Source organism: Cricetulus griseus, chromosome 2 (assembly GCF_003668045.3).
Source record: "Cricetulus griseus strain 17A/GY chromosome 2, alternate assembly CriGri-PICRH-1.0, whole genome shotgun sequence".
Classification (NCBI taxonomy): domain Eukaryota; kingdom Metazoa; phylum Chordata; class Mammalia; order Rodentia; family Cricetidae; genus Cricetulus; species Cricetulus griseus.
Window position 1 is genome coordinate 101,604,333 of NC_048595.1, and position 18,834 is coordinate 101,623,166.

The window sequence follows — 18,834 nt, forward strand, 5'->3', positions numbered from 1 at the left end:
GCAGTGGTAGGCAGATCTCTGAGTTTGAGGCCAGCCTGGTCTATAAAGAGAGTTCCAGAACAGCCAGAGTTACACAGAGAAACCCTATCTTGAAAAAACAAACAAACAAAAAAAGAAATAAAAACCCATCGTGTGGTTAAATGATGAGGCTTCATACATGCTAAACACATGCTACACCCCCAATTCCTTCACAGTCAATATGGCATTTAAAGTATAAAGTGATGATACAACTGACATTTACATATACTGTGATTTTCAGAAAAAAAAACCTCATAAAATTAACACAATTTCCATCATAATAAGTTATATTATTTTTTTCTTTTATTCTGAAGCTTATCCATTACGCTAACTATATCTTTAAACTTATTTGGAAATCAGTGGTTGCCCAGACCTTGGCTACTTTAATGAAGTGAATCAACTGTTGAAGTCTGTCTCCACCACAGCCTATCCTCTTCAGAGGAAGTCCTGATATGCGCAGGTAGAGGAGCAGGATTGCTCATTACTTAGGGCCCATCCCAAGACAGCCATAGAAGACTTCAGGCTTCTTCTGGTCAGAGACAGAAATGGGCACTAAAGCTCTACTCCAAAATGGTCAGATGCCTCTTTATAACACAAAGCCCAACCAGACTACCCAGGTCTGAAATTAGAAACTGAATTCTGACTTCTGTATTTGACTCTCAAGAGATACTGTTTAGATGAATGTTATTATTTGTCTATGGTTTGTGTCAACTGGATAGTCTAAGCATATGACATAGAAATAGACTGACCACACTAGAAATAGTCTTAGGGTTGAGTCTTTGGGTCACACAGTATCCACAGAACTCTTGAAAAGACTGAAGTTGGCTTTGTAGGTAGTAAATAGTTCCAGGATGACAATAAACTTCTAAACATACAGGCTTGCATGAGCCTTCCTGGCTGGAATATTCTCTATATATTGTCAGATACTGAGAAGGTAATGCTGTCCCAACTCCATGAGGAAGAATGAATGACAAAAGCTTTACATTTGGTTCTTTCTTGAATTCTTTCCTACACGATTCCTTTACTGACTAATTTTAATTTGTGTACTTTCCTGGTCATAAACCTGTAACAATGGGGCTGGAGAGATGGCTCAGAGGTTAAGAGCATTGGGTGCTCTTCCAGAGGTCCTGAGTCCAATTCCCAGTAACCACACAGTGGCTCACAGACATCTACAGTGGGTTCTGATGTCCTCTTCTGGTGTGCAGGTATGCATACAGAGAGAGCACTCATATATAAAATAAACAAATCTTAAAAAAAAATGCAACAATATGACTGGCAGTTTCCAGTGAATTCAAAGATTCTACCAAATTATCAAGCTGTGAGTGGTCAGTCATGGGGCCCACCGACCTTCAGCTCATATGAGAATTAAGTGAGCATGGTGGCTACTTTAGCTGCTATCTAAACTCTCCAGTAAGTAGTTCTGTGGGCTGTGACCAATTTTCATTGGCTAAATCACAGCGGTCTTTGTTCCTGTCTTCATGCCTGCACTGCTTCACCCCCATGACCGGCCTCTGAACCCTGACTGAGTGCTATAACCCTCCTGTCTGTCCTACAAATGGTACATGGTGGGTACATTCGACAGTGTAAATTTGTGGTAGTTAGTAAAACTGGGTTATTTTGTTGCCTCCTTGCCCACAAGCACTGTTTTAAAAAGGCAATGATGACAGTGATTCTAAAATTTTAAAGGCTTACCTTTGTTCTGAAAGAGCATCTGCAGGAAATAACGGATGTTCGAGAGCAGGGTCCACAGTCTCCTTCGTGGCAGAGCTTTTCACAGGTATGGATGAAATCTTCAAAAAAAGGGAAAGTGCAGCGACTTATTTTTATACTTCCAAATCCATTACCAACACAGTTTTTCACCTCTACTCCCAGTAAATGAGAGCTGAGGGAAGAAGCGTGCGGCCAATGCTTCTTCCTCAGCTTTCAAAGACAAAGCCTACCACCAGTCACTGGAATACGTTTTGGTATGCGTGCTGCTTGCTGAGGCAAAGCATCAATTTTCTGACCTTTGCTTTAGGTCCCAAGTCTTTATATTAGATTCACATCTCCCTAGAATTTAATCATGCATGACTTCGATGAAATGCTCTGGGCTCTAAAAGTTTTCTGGAGATCACAGGTACTTCTGAAGCCACAATCCATACTTTCATCAATTGAGGATATAGACATGGACAGCCTACATTCACCTGACAGTTAACCAGATTTAGAGCAAAAATTTTTTTTTTTTTTTCCCTTTCTTGAGACAGGGCATTACGTAGCCCAGGATGATCTCAAATTCATAATCCTCCTGCCTCTTAGCCTGAGTGCTGGGATTACAAGTGTGTACCATTATATCAGAAGCTCACAGAAGATCAACCAGTTTTTTTTTTTTTTCTTCATGTTTGCAGTGCTAAGGATGAAGCCCAGTGCATGTGTACACTAAGCAACTGCTCTAACATGAAGTTATACTCCTGGTCCAAGCCAGGCTCTCTCTCTTATGTTAATGTTTTAAAATTATTGTTTACTTACATTCAAGCCGATTGTGATAGATAGCACACACCTTTAATCTCAGTACTCTGAGAGTAGAGCCAGGCAGAGGTTGAGGCTAAGCTAGTCTAGAGAGTGAGCTCTGAGACAGACAGAGCTACAAAGTAAGATCCTGTCTCAAACACAAACCAACTGATTTATTGTGTGTAACGTGCACACATGCCACAGTGTACGTATAGACCTGGTCAGTCTTGAACTCACAGAGAACTGTCTGCTTCTGCTTCTTGAGTGCTGGGAATAAAGCTGTGTACCACCATTTATTTTGCTTGTGTGTGCAGGCATGCCATGACACAAAGGTCTGAGGACGACATGCAAGGAGTCAGTTTTCTCCTTCCACCATGGGGATCCCAGGAACTGAGTGAGCATTTTACCATTCCTATCAATATTTGTTTTTAAAATCCATTGGAAAGAAAACAACTTTTTGTTTGCTTATTTGTTTTTGAAGACTGGCCTCCTATAGTCCAGGCTGGCCTGAAAAATACTATGCAGTTTTGGATATCTTTGAACCTCTCCGTCTCAAGTGCTGGTACTACAGATTATGTGCTACCATATTTGGTTTGTGTGGTGCTGATGACTGAACCCACAGCTTCACTCATGCTAGGTAAGCAGGCTATTAAACTACACTCTCAGCCCAAGGAACCAAAAGTTATACCATCTTTCATAATTACCTTTCTAGCACTCTATTTTTTGGAGTGGATTTAAATTTCCATCTTCATTCACTTGCTTGTAGCCTGAAGAATTACTTTTAATATTTATTGTAAGGAATCCTTAGTTTTTGCTACATACAAGTCTGGGTTAGAAGGGTTTCATTTTTCTTTCTTTTTTTTTCTCCATTTAGCACTTTGAATATGTTGTCTGCTTGTGATGTTCTCTGAATTTCTTCTGATGAGAAACTCAGAAGTAATCTTCCAGGAAGGAGTTTTCTTTCGTATCATGACATTTTTTTTTCTCTTGTTGCTTTTAAAGCTGTCTTGTCTCTGAATTACAGTATTTTTATTATATGTCTGGGTGTGAATTTCTTTGTATAGATGACTTTGATATATTTTTTCCAATAAATGTGGAAGTTTCATCCATTACTCAGTATTTTTCTTTTCCTTCCAACTTTCCTCTTAGACTTATTCTATGAATACTAATGTGTTTAAAGGTGTCCCACATTTTTGAGGTACTGTTCAGTTTTCTTTATATTCACCCTTTCCTGTTTATTTCTTTCTAAGACAGGGTTTTGTGAATCCCAAAACTCCCTCCAATTTGCTATGTAACTGAGACCAACCTTGAACTTCTGATTCTCTTGTCTTCAACTCCCAATGACTATGATTAACAGGTCTTAAGTTTATTATGTAATCAAATATGGCCTTGAACACCCAATCCTTCTGTCTCTCGGCCCAGAACTCTTTAAGTAGACCAGGTAGGCTGGTCTCTAGCTTATATTAAGTCACTTGTCTCCTGAGTGAGAGTTGGGAATAAAGGCATCTGAAATGATGCCCAGCTCTACAGCATTTGTGGTTGTGATTTACTTATTTTGTGATGTGGTCAGACTACTCTTTTCTTGATATAAACCAGTTAAGAGGGTTTGGGTATACTAAACAGTGTGCCTTGTTTGGACTACATTCAGGCCTAAGGCTCCATTAATTCAACAGCTTCTTTTTTTTTTTTTAAACTATGACCCTGAGCATGGATTGCTCAGCAGTCTGATCCTATTAAACATGGTCAAGAAGACAGTCTTGAGATTTGTCTCCTTTTAGATATCTCTTTCCCCAGCTCTTTTCTAGTGAACTAGCCAGCCTATACTGTGGTCTAGTGTATGGCTCTTTATTAGAGCAGCCATTATTTTCTCAGGGTCTCACCGCCCGAGCGCTGGGACTGCAGCTGCGTCACCATACCCTCCCCTTTTTTCAGACAGGTGTCGTGTAGCTTGAGCTGGCCCTTGAACTCTACAAGCATATACCACGACACCCAAGATAAAAATTAGATATTTCTAAAAAGAATTTAAGTTTCCAATTTTTTAAAAATACTGACCAAAAATAATATCTGCAAAATATATTATTAGGCAGGGGAGATGGCTCAATGAGTAAAGTGTTTGCTGTTTAAGAATGAGGACCTAAGTCTGGATCCCCAACAACCACCTACAAACTAGGCTGAGCCACAAAGTCTACCTCAAACAACAAGGGTCAACAGAGGAGCACATGTCTTAATTATAAAGTGGAGAGGGACAGGGGAAGACAACTGGAATTCATCTCTCATCTCCACATCTGCAGGCACACACACACAATAATGGATATTATTAATTACAAAAAGTAAGCTACATTAAACATGTACAATAGCATTTAGGAAAAATCAAAAGCTAGATTATGTTAGATTTGTGGTATAAACGCACAAGCATATAATACACAGGAGATAGTCTAGAAAGCTCTAGAGCATTACCTGTGGGAGTCAGAAAGAAGTGATATGTGGATAGAAACTCAATTTTCTTTCATGTATTTCCGTATTGTTTGAAAACTTAACTAGAATATGTTGCAGTTCATTCAAAACCATTAAAAAAAATTAAATGAAAGCTAAAAACCAAAGGAAATAAATATACAACAACCTGCTAGGGGCTGGAGATGTATGTAGCTAGCTGGCAGAGAGCTTAGCTGGGGCCCGGGCTTGACACTGAGCCCTAAGGTAAAAAGATCTGAAGTCCCTGATCTGGCCCCTCCCAGGATCAACACACAGGTTACTGCATTCTCTTGCTCTAGTCTCGTTTCATTGCCCATAACAGAATTGTTTTTCTCTTATTGCCAACAGCTGAGCCTCAGGACAGGCTTCTGGTTACTGTATTCTGAAATGTCACAAAAGCAAAACAGAAGATTTGATCATCTTTCTTGATTTAGATGTCATTTGATTTCCACAAAGGGTTCAAGGATAGCCTGGCTACATGACACTATGTTCAAAGAAAACAAAACCAAAAAAATCCCAAAGATAACAATAAATAAAATAGAATGAGGAGCACATTTCTATACATAAACAAAATCAGAAAATGAAACAGGATTAAACACTGGGCCAGGCAGTGGTGGTGAACACTTTTAATACCAGCAGGTGGATCTCTGTGAGTTCTAGACCAGCTGGTCTACAAGAGCTACTTCCAGGACAGCTAGGGCTACACAGAGAAACCCTGTCTTGAAAAACTTAAAAAAAGATTAAACATTGATTTTTGCTGGTACTTAAAAAACAAAAACACATGAAACCTCCTCTTTTATTTATTTATTTTTTTGGCTAAAATGAAACTTTTCTTAATAAGATACATGATTAGTTAGTGGATTCTTCCTTACTCTCAGTGGCCTACATTTCTTTTTCTAAAATCACGCGTTTCAACACTTACTCAATAAAGAAGACACCAAGTAACAGCAAAACCACACCTGTACATGCCTCAAGTCATACTCCAAAACATGTCTGCAATCCCACCATTGAGAAGCTGAGGCAGGAAGACTGACTGACAGAGCCGTAGAAACAAGTTGGGCTACACAGTGAATTCTAAGCCAATCTTAGCTACACACAAGATCCTGTCTCAGAAAACAGAGCAGTATAACAACAACCCCAAAAGAAACTCAGTGTTATTTTAAATCTAATTCCAGTGAAATTTTCTGAAGTCACAAAAGAGCAGCCACACTAAAAATATTAACAAGTAATAAACAACAAGAGCCAGGGCTACATATTACCTTAATAAATAAACAACAAAAAGCCTCAGAAAGCTTTTTTATTCATCAACCAATAAAAGCAACACATATTCACAGCATACAGAAAGACATCCCACATCATAAAACAATCCAAACTGCACACAGTATAGAGCAAATAGCCTGACAAACTTCAGTGAACCCAACGCCATCACTTTAGTCAGTGTAGCAGGTCCACAGAAAGATGAGTAAGGAAGGGGAAAGAAATTATCTTCAGTTACTGTTTTCTTTCTTCCTTCCTTTCTTTCCAAGATTTGTTTATTTATTATGTATAGTGTTCTGCCTATACATAATAAAGCAGAAGAAGGCACCAGATCTCATCACAGATGGTGGCAAGCTACTATGTGGTTGCTGGGAATTGAATTAAGGACCTCTGGAAGAACAGCCAGTGCTCTTAACCTCTGAGCCATCTCTCCAACCCAGTTACTGGTTTCTTAAAAGATAATACGATCTAGGTATGGTGGCTCATATAAGTTGTACCAGCCCTGGAGAGACTAAGTTAGGAAGCTAGCCAACAATCTGATGCCAGGCTGAGCTACACAATACCAGGCTCAGAGCTGCAGAGTAAGACCCTGTATCAAAGGAAAAGTGTAGGAATGTATTCGCCCAAAATTATGCTCAAGAGGTGTTACCCTCAGCTATACAGGAAGCTTAGCTGGAAGGCATTCTTTTAATGTTTTAACTGGCTGAGATTTTGTCACATTTAGAATTCCAGTTCTTAAATACCCTATCCGTAGTTGTTTTAGCATGTTCCTATTAAAAGATGATATTTAAACACTTGTGGAATGCTGGATTAGTAAAAGTATATATGGTGCTTTTATTAAAGTAGGATGAGAGAACTGACGATGTCAATAAAATTGGAGAGAATACTTAGAAAATCTGTATTTTCACAAGTATACTTAGAGTAAAAAAAAAAAAGTACCTTTCCAAATTTGATCATTATTATGTTTATAAGAAACATTATTATGTTTCTACTCTGCTCTTAAGAGTAGCAATTACTACTTGGTGGAAGTATCATTACTGATAAACATTTACATTCGTGTATGTCTGTGTACCATGTGTGGGCCCTGCCTGTATTCATGTAGGCCAGAATAGGACAAGAGATCCCCTGGAACTGGTATTATAGACAGTTGTGAGCCACCATGTGGGTGCTGAGAATTGAACCTGGGTCCTCTGGATGAGCAGGCAGCCCTATTAATCATTGAGCCACCTCTTTAGTCCCCAAATAAATATTTTTAAAATGAATTTTATGTCAACTAGTTACCTGAAGATCCACAGGACAAGGGTTTGCCACACACTTTTCCACAGGAAGGGACAGGATCCATGCATGTTTTCCGACCACTGCTTCCAAGTTCCAGCAGCTGGCTGAGAGGTGTCTGGCCACAAGGGCAACATCTCACCAAATGGGGGAGCCGTGGGCAAGGCTGACAAGGCTGAGGGTGGCATACCTGGGAACAGGTATGGCTACCACATTTCAAGTCCCTTTAAGAACAACAGACGATTACATAACTGTTACATAAAATGAAGCTTCAATCTAACATAACTTTGAATAAGAAAAGCGTAAAACCTTACTTGCCACATATCTTTAAACAGCTGAAGTCCCCAAATCCATCCGACTTTCCAACATCTGTTCCACACAACACATCTCGGGAGGTGCTGCCACAGTAGCACACTTGAGAACACAATTTAAAAGACAAGTTAGTAACTTACCCATGCTTTCAAAGCATTCCCAACAATCTAAAAATGTTCATTAGCATACATCAGACATGATGCAGAAATTAATGTGGTTTATTCAGCAGCTCTCTGACCCACCCAAGAGCTTTACATGGGTATAAATAAAAAGTTCCGGTTCTTCTGCCAATATCTCTTAGTGCTTCTGCAGCATATCCTGCAAACACATTGCCTCAAGTTAAGAGGACACAATTCAGTGTTTAAGGCCATGGTGGAACACCATGGATTGCAAGGCTCTCTGGACATGCCAAAGGGCGCTGCAAGCTTAACTGGTAGTAGTGGTAGAGGGGTTGCCATCCAGATTCTCCATCTTCACTTCAACACAAGCAGAATGGGTCTGACACCTTATATATTAGGGTTCACATACAATGCTTTCAAAAAGGTCTCTGCTATTGAAAAGCCTTATCACAATAAGAAATTCTTAATAACGTGGATACGACTACTATTGTTAAGTTTGAAGGTTGATTTCATTAAGTTACATAATTTTTCTGATAAGTACCACTTTACGTTTTTCACAATGAATATTTATAACAAATTATTCTAATAAATCTATGCATGTATTCCTTGCCCACATAATAAATGGTGAATAAAAGGAGTAGAAATGAATCCGAAATTCTGTGGGACTAATTAATGGTACTGCCACAGAAAATGAACATCAGAATAAACTGAGTTCAAGGTCAGTCTGGTTTAATAACAGGTTTTAGGCAAGACTGGGCTACATAGTGAGTACCTGTTTAAAAAAAAAATCCATAAAATAAGATAGTGTGTTAAACAGAACCAAACACTTCTACTGGCATATGGGAAGAGGAAAACCTTAAGTCACTGAGACATAAACTTTTTACATTTTAAAAATAAACATTCCAGTGCTGGAGAAGATGGCTCAGTGTTATTAGTTGTTCTTATAGAGGATCCAGGTTTGATTCCCCAGCACCCATGTGTTGGGGAATATTATTTTCAAGTGTGTGACTTTTGTTTATACTGCATTTGTTTAACTCTGTGAAACTGTGTTACTGTGCCTGTCTAAAACACCTGGTTGTCCTAATAAAGAGCTGAACAGCCAACATCGAGGCAGAAGCAAAGACAGGCAGGGCTGGCAGGCAGAGGGTATAGATAGGAGGAGAAACGAGGAAGGAGGAGCAACCTGAAAACAAGGAGAGGAGGACATCAGGAGCCAGGCACCAAGTGAGCCACAGAGTGAGAGTGAAAGCAAAACTTACAGAAGAGAGACAGATAAAAGCCCAGAAGAAAAAGGTAGATGGGTTAATTTAAGATAAGAAAAGCTGGCTAGAAACAAGACAGGCTAAGACCAAGCATTCATAAGTAATGATAACCCAGCGTGTGTAATTTACTTGGGAGTTGGGTGGCAAGGCCCCTCTAAAAACCAAAGGAGTAAAAAACATCATACAACTACATAATGGCACACCATTGTGGGGCTTAGATATCCATCTAGAACCTGAGAAGGGGAGTGGGGATGGGGGGAGGACTTGGCTCCTTTAAGAGGCCTGCTGTTTAGCCAACAGCACTAAGTAGAACTAGAAACCACAAGCTAAATAAAAACCGCTTGCAGCAGTACAGGTATGGGCTTCCATAAGTTAGAAACTCGGAACAGGCTGTAAGCTCTAGGCTTGGCTTTCACGACTGGACCTGAGGGTGGGCGGAGCCAGGTGTAGTAGCTTAATGGTTTAAAGTTTGCGGCTCCTCTGGTCAAAAAAGGACTACAGATATATAGTAAAAGAGGTCCAGATGGAAAAACCTCTAAATAGGTTCCAGTGTATTTTACAATGTGCGTTGGCTAAAGAAAGAAAATGGGTATAGGCAGTCATAAAAAGAAATAGTTTAAAAATGAGTTTGAGACCAGCCTGGTCTACAAGAGCTAGTTCCAAGACAGCCTCCAAAGCCACAGAGAAACCCTGTCTTGAAAAACCAAAAAGTCTCTTTAAAGAGAGAGTAAAAGTAATAAAGAATAAGCCATGTAGAGTTGGGAAATACACAGGTATCCTGGAACTAGCTCTTGTAGACCAGGCTGGTCTTGAACTCACAGAGATCTGCCTACTCTGCCTCCTGAGTGCTGGGATTAAAGGCGTACGCCACCACCGCCCGGCTTGATTTTGAATTTTTTGATTGCCGAAAATAAAAGATGGCTGCTAAGAGACCTGGAATTGAAAGAGGGACTGTGGAAATAAACCAGCTTAGATATTTTAAGAATGCCTTAACTTTCAAATGGAAGTCAAAAAATGTACTTATAAAATGGAACTTAAAAAAATACATTGCGTTGGTGCAGGCCTTTAATCCCAGCACTTGGGAGGTAGAGGCAGGTGGCTCTCTTTGAGTTCGAGACCAGCCTGGTCTACAGATCGAGTTCAGCCTCCAAAGCAATACAGAGAAAAACCAAAAAAAAAAAAAAAAAGAAGAAGCATTGCTTTGGATAATTGGTTTTGCTTTTGTTTCCATAGGAAACAGGAGGCTGTGGACTTATTCCAGATTGATAGGGATCTGGTTTGATTAGGGAGACCTCCTGAAACTTGACAGTTGATATCTATCAACAAAGGTTACCATTGGTCTTCCCAGGACTTGGTTGGTCATTATCTCCAAATTTTTCTTGGGGATGTCTTCACCCACAGCCAGCAGGAAGTAGTATGGAGAAAACTATACCCACATTCTCATGGAGGTGTGTGTGGGGTCTTTGGTTATTTTGTGGGTTATGGATGTTTGTTATAATTTAGGGGAATATAGGATAAAAAGAGGATTATTAATCTCAGATATTTTGTGTTGGCATGGATTTGGCATATCGACACAAATTCAAAGTCAATTTGATTACAATGTATATATGTTTTTACTTTTATTTAAAGTACTTTTGTATATATCGATACAAATTTAAGGTCATTTTTGTTATAATACACTGTATACATATTTCTACTTTTATTTAAAGAACTTTCATATATTGATATAAATTTAGAGTCATTTTTGTTACACTGTATATGTTTCTACTGGTTTAAAGGATTTTTGTATATTGATACCAATTTAAGGTTATTTTTTGTTACAACATATTATATATATGTTTCTGCTCTTATTTAAGGTATTGTACCCAGGCAGTTCATTTAAAAATGTAAGGTAAATTTCTAATTTTTTTTTTGGTTTTTCGAGACAGGGTTTCTCTGTGTAGCTTTGGAGTCTAGCCTGGAGTTGCTCTGGAGACCAGGCTGGCCTCAAACTCACAAAGATCCACCTGCCTCTGCCTCCTGAGTGCTGGGATTAAAGGCATGCGCCACCAATGCCCGGCTAAATTTCTAGTTTTTAAAAGCTATTATTATAAACTATTTAGGATACTTAAGAAACATAGGTTAGTAGTCATCTATAACAATCAAATTTGTAGATATGTTAGGTATGCTTTCCAGATCATATAGAGTTATGTTTCAGACAGTTTTCAAACCTTTCAAAGACCTACAGAATATGGCATTTAAAATGTTTTGTTAACCTAGGGCTTTTCATGACAATGAGATACATCTGCTCCTGGCAGCACCAATTTACTTCCGAGATGATGGGAATCCAAGAAACGCCTTATGGAGTTTGCTTTCAAACACGCAAGGCTAGCCATTTGGGCAAGAAGCTACTCTTGCTTGACAGTATGTTGTATAGACTGGACATGCAGGACCCAGAGGAAAGTGACTGACAAATTGACAATATAGGCAGGACAGACTTTCAAATTTTCTGCTTCATTGAAGTCTGTCAGATATGATGGGCTTATGGGCTGAAGATGGATACCTCAGCATTGCAGAGGAACTTTAGGGGACTGTCCAGGCAGTCAGATGTCTCTGTCGTGTCTAGAGTTATTGGAAGTTGTTTGCAATGCACTTTTGGTTTACTTAATATATCCTTCTGGTGCCTTTGATGAAGTTGAAGACTTGTAGTTTTCCTTACATATGCCAGTAAGTTAGGCATAAAACTTTGAATTCACTAAGATAGGATAGGTAATGTATTATTTTCTCTGAATATAATAATTACAAACGGACAGAATATTGTAAATTAATTCTTACTTGATAACTTTGTTATATATAGTTTTATTAAAGCTAAAACCTTTCTTAGACAAAAAAAGAGGAAATGTTGAGGAATATTATGTGTGTGACTTTTTATGTTGCATTTGTTTAATTCTGTGAAGCTGTGTTACTGTACTTGTCTAAAATATCTGGTGGTCCTAATAAAGAGCTGAATGGCCAACAGCAGGTAGAAGCAAGGGCAGGTGGGGCTGGCAGGCAGAGAGTATAAATAGAAGGAGAAACGATGAAGGAAGAGCATCAAGAGGACAAGGAGGAGGAGGACAACAGGGGCCAGCTACGGAGTAAGAAGGGAAGTAAGATATACAGAAGTAAGAAAGATGAAAGCCTGGAGGGAAAAGGTAGACAGGTTAATTTAAGATTAAAAATAAAACAAAACCCTGTCTAGAAATAAGCCAAGCTAAGGCCAGGCACTCATAACTAAATAAGCCTCCACTGAGTGATTTATTTGGGAGCTGAGTGGCGGGCCTCCCAAAGTAAGAGTAATAAAGCAAACGATAACCCATGTGGCAGCTCACTTCTGATCTCCTTGGGCACTAGGCATGTATGTGATACCAAACACACACACACATGTATGCTCACAGGCAAAACACCCATACTTATTACAAAAAAAAGAAGAAGAAGAAGACATTGTCTTCAAATAAGACGTGGGTTTTTATCTACCACTCTAAAACTTATTTATATCCTCTAATATTTGGATGAATCAATATAGACATAGAGAACAGTTAATACTTTTGGATCAATGAACTGATGAACAAACTCCAGCAACTAGAAGCTTCCTACAAGCAGTCTTTTCTTTACTGGGTTTCCTTTTATTTCTGAGGCAGGGTCTGGCTTGGTAGCCCAGGCTGACTTGAACCCATTATGGGTTCACTTCCTGTCTCAGCCTCTGAAGGTAGGAGTTACAGGTATATAAGCCACCATGCCTAGCTCTTTGTTGTGTTTCTACTCAAACAGAACAGAGACTTTTTTCTCAGAGGTAATGAACATACAGCAATAAATAAGAGTTAATTAATAGGCAGAATACTGGGCTGGGAAGAATGCTCAACGGAGAAACAGTTGCCAAACAAGCAAGGGAACCAGACTTGCAATTAATTCCCAGAACCCTCACAAACAGCTGGGTAGGTATGGAAGGTCACCTATAATCCCAGTGTTCAGGAGACAAAATGAGATTCCCAGAGCAAGCTAACTACCCAGATTAGCCAATCATTGAGCTATAGATGCAACTGAGAGACCTCGACTCAATTAAGTGGAGAATAAGACTGGTAAGATGGCTCAGTAGGTGAAGATGGTTATTGCCAAGCCCGGTAATCTGAATTTGATCACTGCTACTCATGAGGAAAAAGAACTGACTCTCACAAGTTGTCCTCTAATCCCTACACATCATGTCATATGTTCCCACACACAACTTTCATAAATGCCATAAAATGCAAAGAATAATCAAGGAAGGCACCCAATGTCAATTTCAGGCCTTCACATGCACACAGGACACCTGTTGGAACACACTGGTGCTCTCACACATAAACATGCCTATTATACACACAAACATATACCACACAGTCATATACATGGGGGTGGGTAACAGCAGAGAAATCACAATAAAAACAAAATACCTCTCACGGGTTCAGACAGAAGGCTTACAGCAAGCGAACTGGGTTTGCTAAAAAGGTCCTGATCTAAGGGCCACTGAATCAGTTCATACACATATCATTCCTCTCATGGCTCTTTATTCTTAAAAAAAAAAAAAAAAAAAAAAAAGTTCTTCCTAAAAGTTCTCTCTCAAAACCTCTCTTCAAGATTTCTCCTTAAAATTCTAATAATTTTTCCCCTATAAGCACTCTCTTAAAGTTCTCCTTAAAAATTCTCTAAGAGTTCCTTTTCTTCCCACAAGGCTTCTAGTTTTTATGGGCCTAGACACATTAAACAACTCTCTGACAATAGGTCACGTATCTCTCTCAGAGCCAGGAAGGTGCTGGGGGTGGGGGAGATGTGACTTGCAACACATGCTGTTAACTGATTAAAGGGGACTTCTCAAGAATATAGGGCACCCAGTATATATCCTATATACAGCCAAATTTGTAGTAACAAATATTCTGGAGTTAGTACCTAGAATATTAACTGCTACTTCTGTAGTAAATGATAAAGGCTTCCAGCAAATACCAAAAGGGTGTGGGTATGCTTAGCACAAGAGACAGAACCACAAGATGGTAGCAGCAGGCTCAAGGGTCACAGATGGCTGAATGGTATTACAGAACCAGCCTTAAGCTATATGCTTAGCAACTAATGAACACCCAGAAGCAATGTTCATTAAATTTCTTGATAAGGCTGAAAGAGGTCTTAGAAGACTTATCACATGACAAAATAAACTACATATGCTGCCAAAAGAGTATTTAATGGTACATTCCTTAGTCCCAGTTTCTTGAGAAGGTAAGGTAAAACTCTAAGAATTTGAGAACAATCTGGGCAACAAAATAAGACCAGTATCAATAAAATAAAATAAAATAAAATAAAAAAGAAAAGAAAAAAAATCAGCTAAGTTATCTGTTCCTTCCTCCAGTTAAAGGATATTTGGGTTGTTTCCAGTTTGACGTTCATAGAAACATATATTCCTGTACAAGCCTTTCTCTGCATACTTACGGGAATGGCTGGGTCATAACATGTACATATGCTTAATTTTATAAGAAACTGACAAACAGTTGTCCAAAGTGACTGTAGCCTTTTGTACATCTGTCAGCATCAGATGAAGATGCCAGTTGCTCTACCCTTGCCAACATTTGGTTTTTTTTTTTTTTTTTTTTCATTTAAGAAACCCTAATAAGCATAGATACCTCACTATGAGCTTGTTTTTGATCCCTATTCCCCAGACCATCCCCCCAGTGTAGGTTTCTGTGAAGTAGTCTTGTTGTAATTGATATACAATTCCAGAAAAGTCCATGAGCATTGCTAACAGATGTATACACCACTTACCCTGGTTCAAAATGATCCCGCAAGGCTGACATTGACCCCCATGGCACAGCTCAGCACAGCGGTGCTGACCACAGTTCAAAATATTCTCACATGGGTTAGAACAGTGGACTGAGACAGCCTGACCACACCGAACAGTGTGCCTATAAATAGACAAATACATCACCCTGAAACTCCCCACCATACAGACAAAATAACAGTAATGTTTGAACCCCTTCCCTCAACGCCCAATAAACATTTCTCTTGACTGCTGTTATAACATAAATGTTTCCTTCTAATTCTTAAAGATTTATTTTTATTATTTTAAATTTTGTGCATATATGCATGCAAGAATATGTTTGCCAACCGAGCTGCAGGTGCCCATGGAGGCCAGCAATATCATAACCCCCTGAAGTGGAGTGACTAGCAGTCGTGAGCTGCCCAACATGGGTGCTGGGAACTCACTTAGGTCTTCTACAATATTCATGCACTCTTAATCACTGAGAAATTCCTCCAGACCCCTCCTACCATTTTTCATTTCCATCTCCTCCACTTCTTTCTCCTTTGTTCCTATTTTCTACCCTACCTTTCTCTTTTTTTTTTCTCCTAATTATCAGTGAAATGAAGGCTAGTTCTGAAAGTTTGTCCCAGGTAATAAACACCATTTATATGGTTTCTATCGAGCAGCAGGCAGGAGGGGGAAGACCCCTGGAAGCATGGGTGAGGTCTTGGTTTTTCTCTCCTCCGCCTGGTTTTCTCTTACAAACAGGGAAGAAAGGAATCAGCAGTGTGCCCAGACTTGATGTACTCAGACTAGGAGCACAAGAGCAGTTTCCTGGGATCAGGAATGTTCACACTGCATATAGCATAACACTTGCTTAAAAGACACTAGGCAGAGCTTAGGTTCTAGCTTTGCCTTTTATCCCTAGAGGTCCCAGAACCAAGTCCCCAGGAATACCAAGGGATGACTTTATTTACACCTACCACTCACTTCTATCTGTTTACTAATCTTTTACATTAGACATTCACCAGTAAATCATGCATATGGAAACTGAGTTCTTCCTCACTCCAATTCTAACTTTACCTGGTTCGTCCACATTCACATGTTTTACTTGTAAAAGCAGGACAGGGTGGGCAGGGTCCAGGATGGCAGAGACTAGGGGAAAAAAAAAAAGCTTCAATGAATAAACAGTGTATTATGTACCAAAACTAAAGCTGCCTCAGTTGTGCTCTCCTGTGAGTATGGCAATGTGATAGCTAATCTTTGTTGTCAAGTTGGACAAGAGGGAAGAGGAAACCTCAGCTGAGGAACTGCCTTCATCAGACTGTCCTGTGAACATGTCTGAGGACACCATCTTTTTAGAGCCAGCAGTATAAAACAGTGGACAAATTACTGGCTTTTGATACCCAGTCCCATCACTTTCCTAGCACTGCAACACTGAGCATGATGCTTAGCCTTCCTGAGCCTTATCTATAAAGTAGAAATGATCATACCTACAAATCACTGGGCTGTGAGAAGGATTTAATAACCTATGCAGAGAACCTGCTACAGACTCAGTGCTCAGCAAATGCTTGGTATCACTTTATACCCCATCTTGTTACATGATAATGGTATGTGTACTTAAAGCCACTAGCAAAGCATACCCATCAGGAGTCCCCAGAAATCTATCATTCCAACTTACAGGTTACAGGAATGTGGACAGTCCTGGCCAGGCTGTTTCTTTCTACAAACCTCACCACAACTATGTGGGATTTCATTTCTGCTCCATTCAGGATTCTTTACTTTTCCTACAATACATCAGAGGAGAAAGTCAATGCTATAAATTTCAACCATATTCCAGTTTTTACAAAACAGCTAGACAGTGTGAAACTTAAGCGTGGTTTTCAGCAGTACAACAACTATCTCACACACTAAAACAAAAAGCTGGCTGTAACGTGGCTTATCAAACACTCTACTGAGCATGATAAATCTTAACGTCAAGATTACCTGAAAAAGATAGTCATTTTTTATCTATGAAAATGCTATTTTGACTACTGAACAAAACCTACTTTTTAAGACAAATACTTACTAGATAAACCATTAATAAATCTTATATAAACAAAGACTCATCTGTGGTAATGACCCAAAGGAAATAAAGGACGAGCGCTGGAGTACAGCTCAGTGTAGGACACACAGGTTCCATGCCCTGGAATCTGTTCTGACTGCTGGGGAGTGGAGGAGGTGGGTAATCAAAGGACAGAAGTCAGAAGTCTGGAGTGAACCAGGAAGAGGCTGTGAGATGAAGACATAAACCTGCAGAGGAGCCTGGCTCTAAAGCCTCACAGTAGGCATAAAAGGGCTGCAATTTCACAGCCAATCCTCAGAAAGCTCCCTGTAGCTTGGGCTACAGAACAAAACTCTATCTCAAAAAGTCAAAATAAATGCATATCGTTTAAGATAATTAAGTCTTGCTATTATTCTGTCTGCCTTATTTCTAATTTACATTCCCTTTCCAGTAGGATACTACTCAAGAATATTGATTCCCTTAACCAATTTAATATCCAAAACTCAGATTTTGGTAATAAAACATATACAACCAGCAGATTTCACATAAAGAGAAACCAGAGTGAGATGTGGTTAACAAACAAAGTGTCCTTTGAAAAAAATAAGCACTTAGTGAGAGAGTCAAGTGAAGATGTAATGAAAGGGGAGTTGGGGATATAGCTCAGTGGCAGAGTGCTTGCCCAGCATGTGTGAGGGGGTTTGACCCCAGAGCCGAAGGAGAGGAGGAAGAATATATTTGCTAGTGAAGGAATCAAGGGATTGAATAATAACTAGTCATCATGAAAAAAGAGGAATTGGTCAGGTCAATAAAGACAGTATATAAAAAGAAATAGAACAACCTCGTTTTTTACAGAGGGAATGGTTATAAAGGTGTCAATGGAGTCATGCTGTCATGCTGTCAAAAAAAGGTTCATCAGCCCATAAGACCAGGGTCACTGAAGATAGTTTCAGTGAGGCAACAAAGTCAGATGCAAAACCTAATGGTTCAAAGGGAGGAACAAACTATGGAGAAACAGAATCATCTAGAAGGAGATTAGCCACTAAAAAGGAGGAGAAAAAAAAAAAAAAAGATATACAGCAAGCAGTAGGAATTAGCGTCTGGATCAAAGAAAGCTGCAGCTATTAAAACAAAAAACAACAACAACAACAACAAAAAAAACAGGAAAAGGCTGGGCGTTGGTGGTGCACACCTTTAATCCTAGCACTCAGGAGGCAGAGGCAGGCAGATCTCGAGGTCAGCCTGTTCTCCAGAGCCAGCCAGGACTATACAGTGAGAACCTGTTTCAAAACAAACAAACCAAACCAGGAAACTTTGTCATCTGGGCCCAGATTGCTGTCAGGGGCCTGTCTGGGTCCCTGTCCTTCAAGCAGCTAGGGTCTGGGTAGACATATGTGGTTCCTGTTGCCACCAAGGGCTGTGCAGATGCCCAGGGTCGAGTCAGCTTCCTGAGTCCATGATAGTGTCCAAGGGACAGGCAGATCTGAGTGGCCTGTGCTGCTACCCAATACCATGGTGATGTCCAGGTCAGAGCTGCAGCCAAGGGCCATGTCTGAGTACATAATCCTATTTCTGCCAGGGTCTATGCTGATGTCAGAGGCTCCTATTGAACCCATGCAGACATCTAAGTTCTGGGGCCATGTTGGTGCCCAAGGGCCACACTACCTCTGGGGCCATGCCAACCTGAGTGGCATGTACTGCCACCTGAGGCAATGGTAACTAACATCCAGATACAGCTGCTGTCAAGGACCACGCCTGGGTCTGTTATCCTACAGAGGCTGGGATCTGTGCCAAAGTCCAAATCCTGTATTGCTA

At 39.8% G+C, this 18,834-nt stretch overlaps 1 protein-coding gene across 1 annotated transcript in view; it reads right to left on the reverse strand.

Moving 5' to 3' along the window:
- The window catches only part of Nfx1 (nuclear transcription factor, X-box binding 1), a 65,842-nt gene that overhangs the window by 30,245 nt on the left and 16,763 nt on the right, over positions 1 to 18,834 (reverse strand). Inside the window, exons 6-11 of the mRNA XM_035438698.1 lie at positions 16,660 to 16,765; positions 16,062 to 16,133; positions 15,002 to 15,141; positions 7,824 to 7,923; positions 7,516 to 7,733; positions 1,711 to 1,808 (exon numbers count right to left, since the gene is read on the reverse strand). Of these exons, the coding sequence (XP_035294589.1) occupies positions 1,711 to 1,808; positions 7,516 to 7,733; positions 7,824 to 7,923; positions 15,002 to 15,141; positions 16,062 to 16,133; positions 16,660 to 16,765 (734 nt within the window). The remainder of the gene's footprint in view (positions 1 to 1,710; positions 1,809 to 7,515; positions 7,734 to 7,823; positions 7,924 to 15,001; positions 15,142 to 16,061; positions 16,134 to 16,659; positions 16,766 to 18,834) is intronic.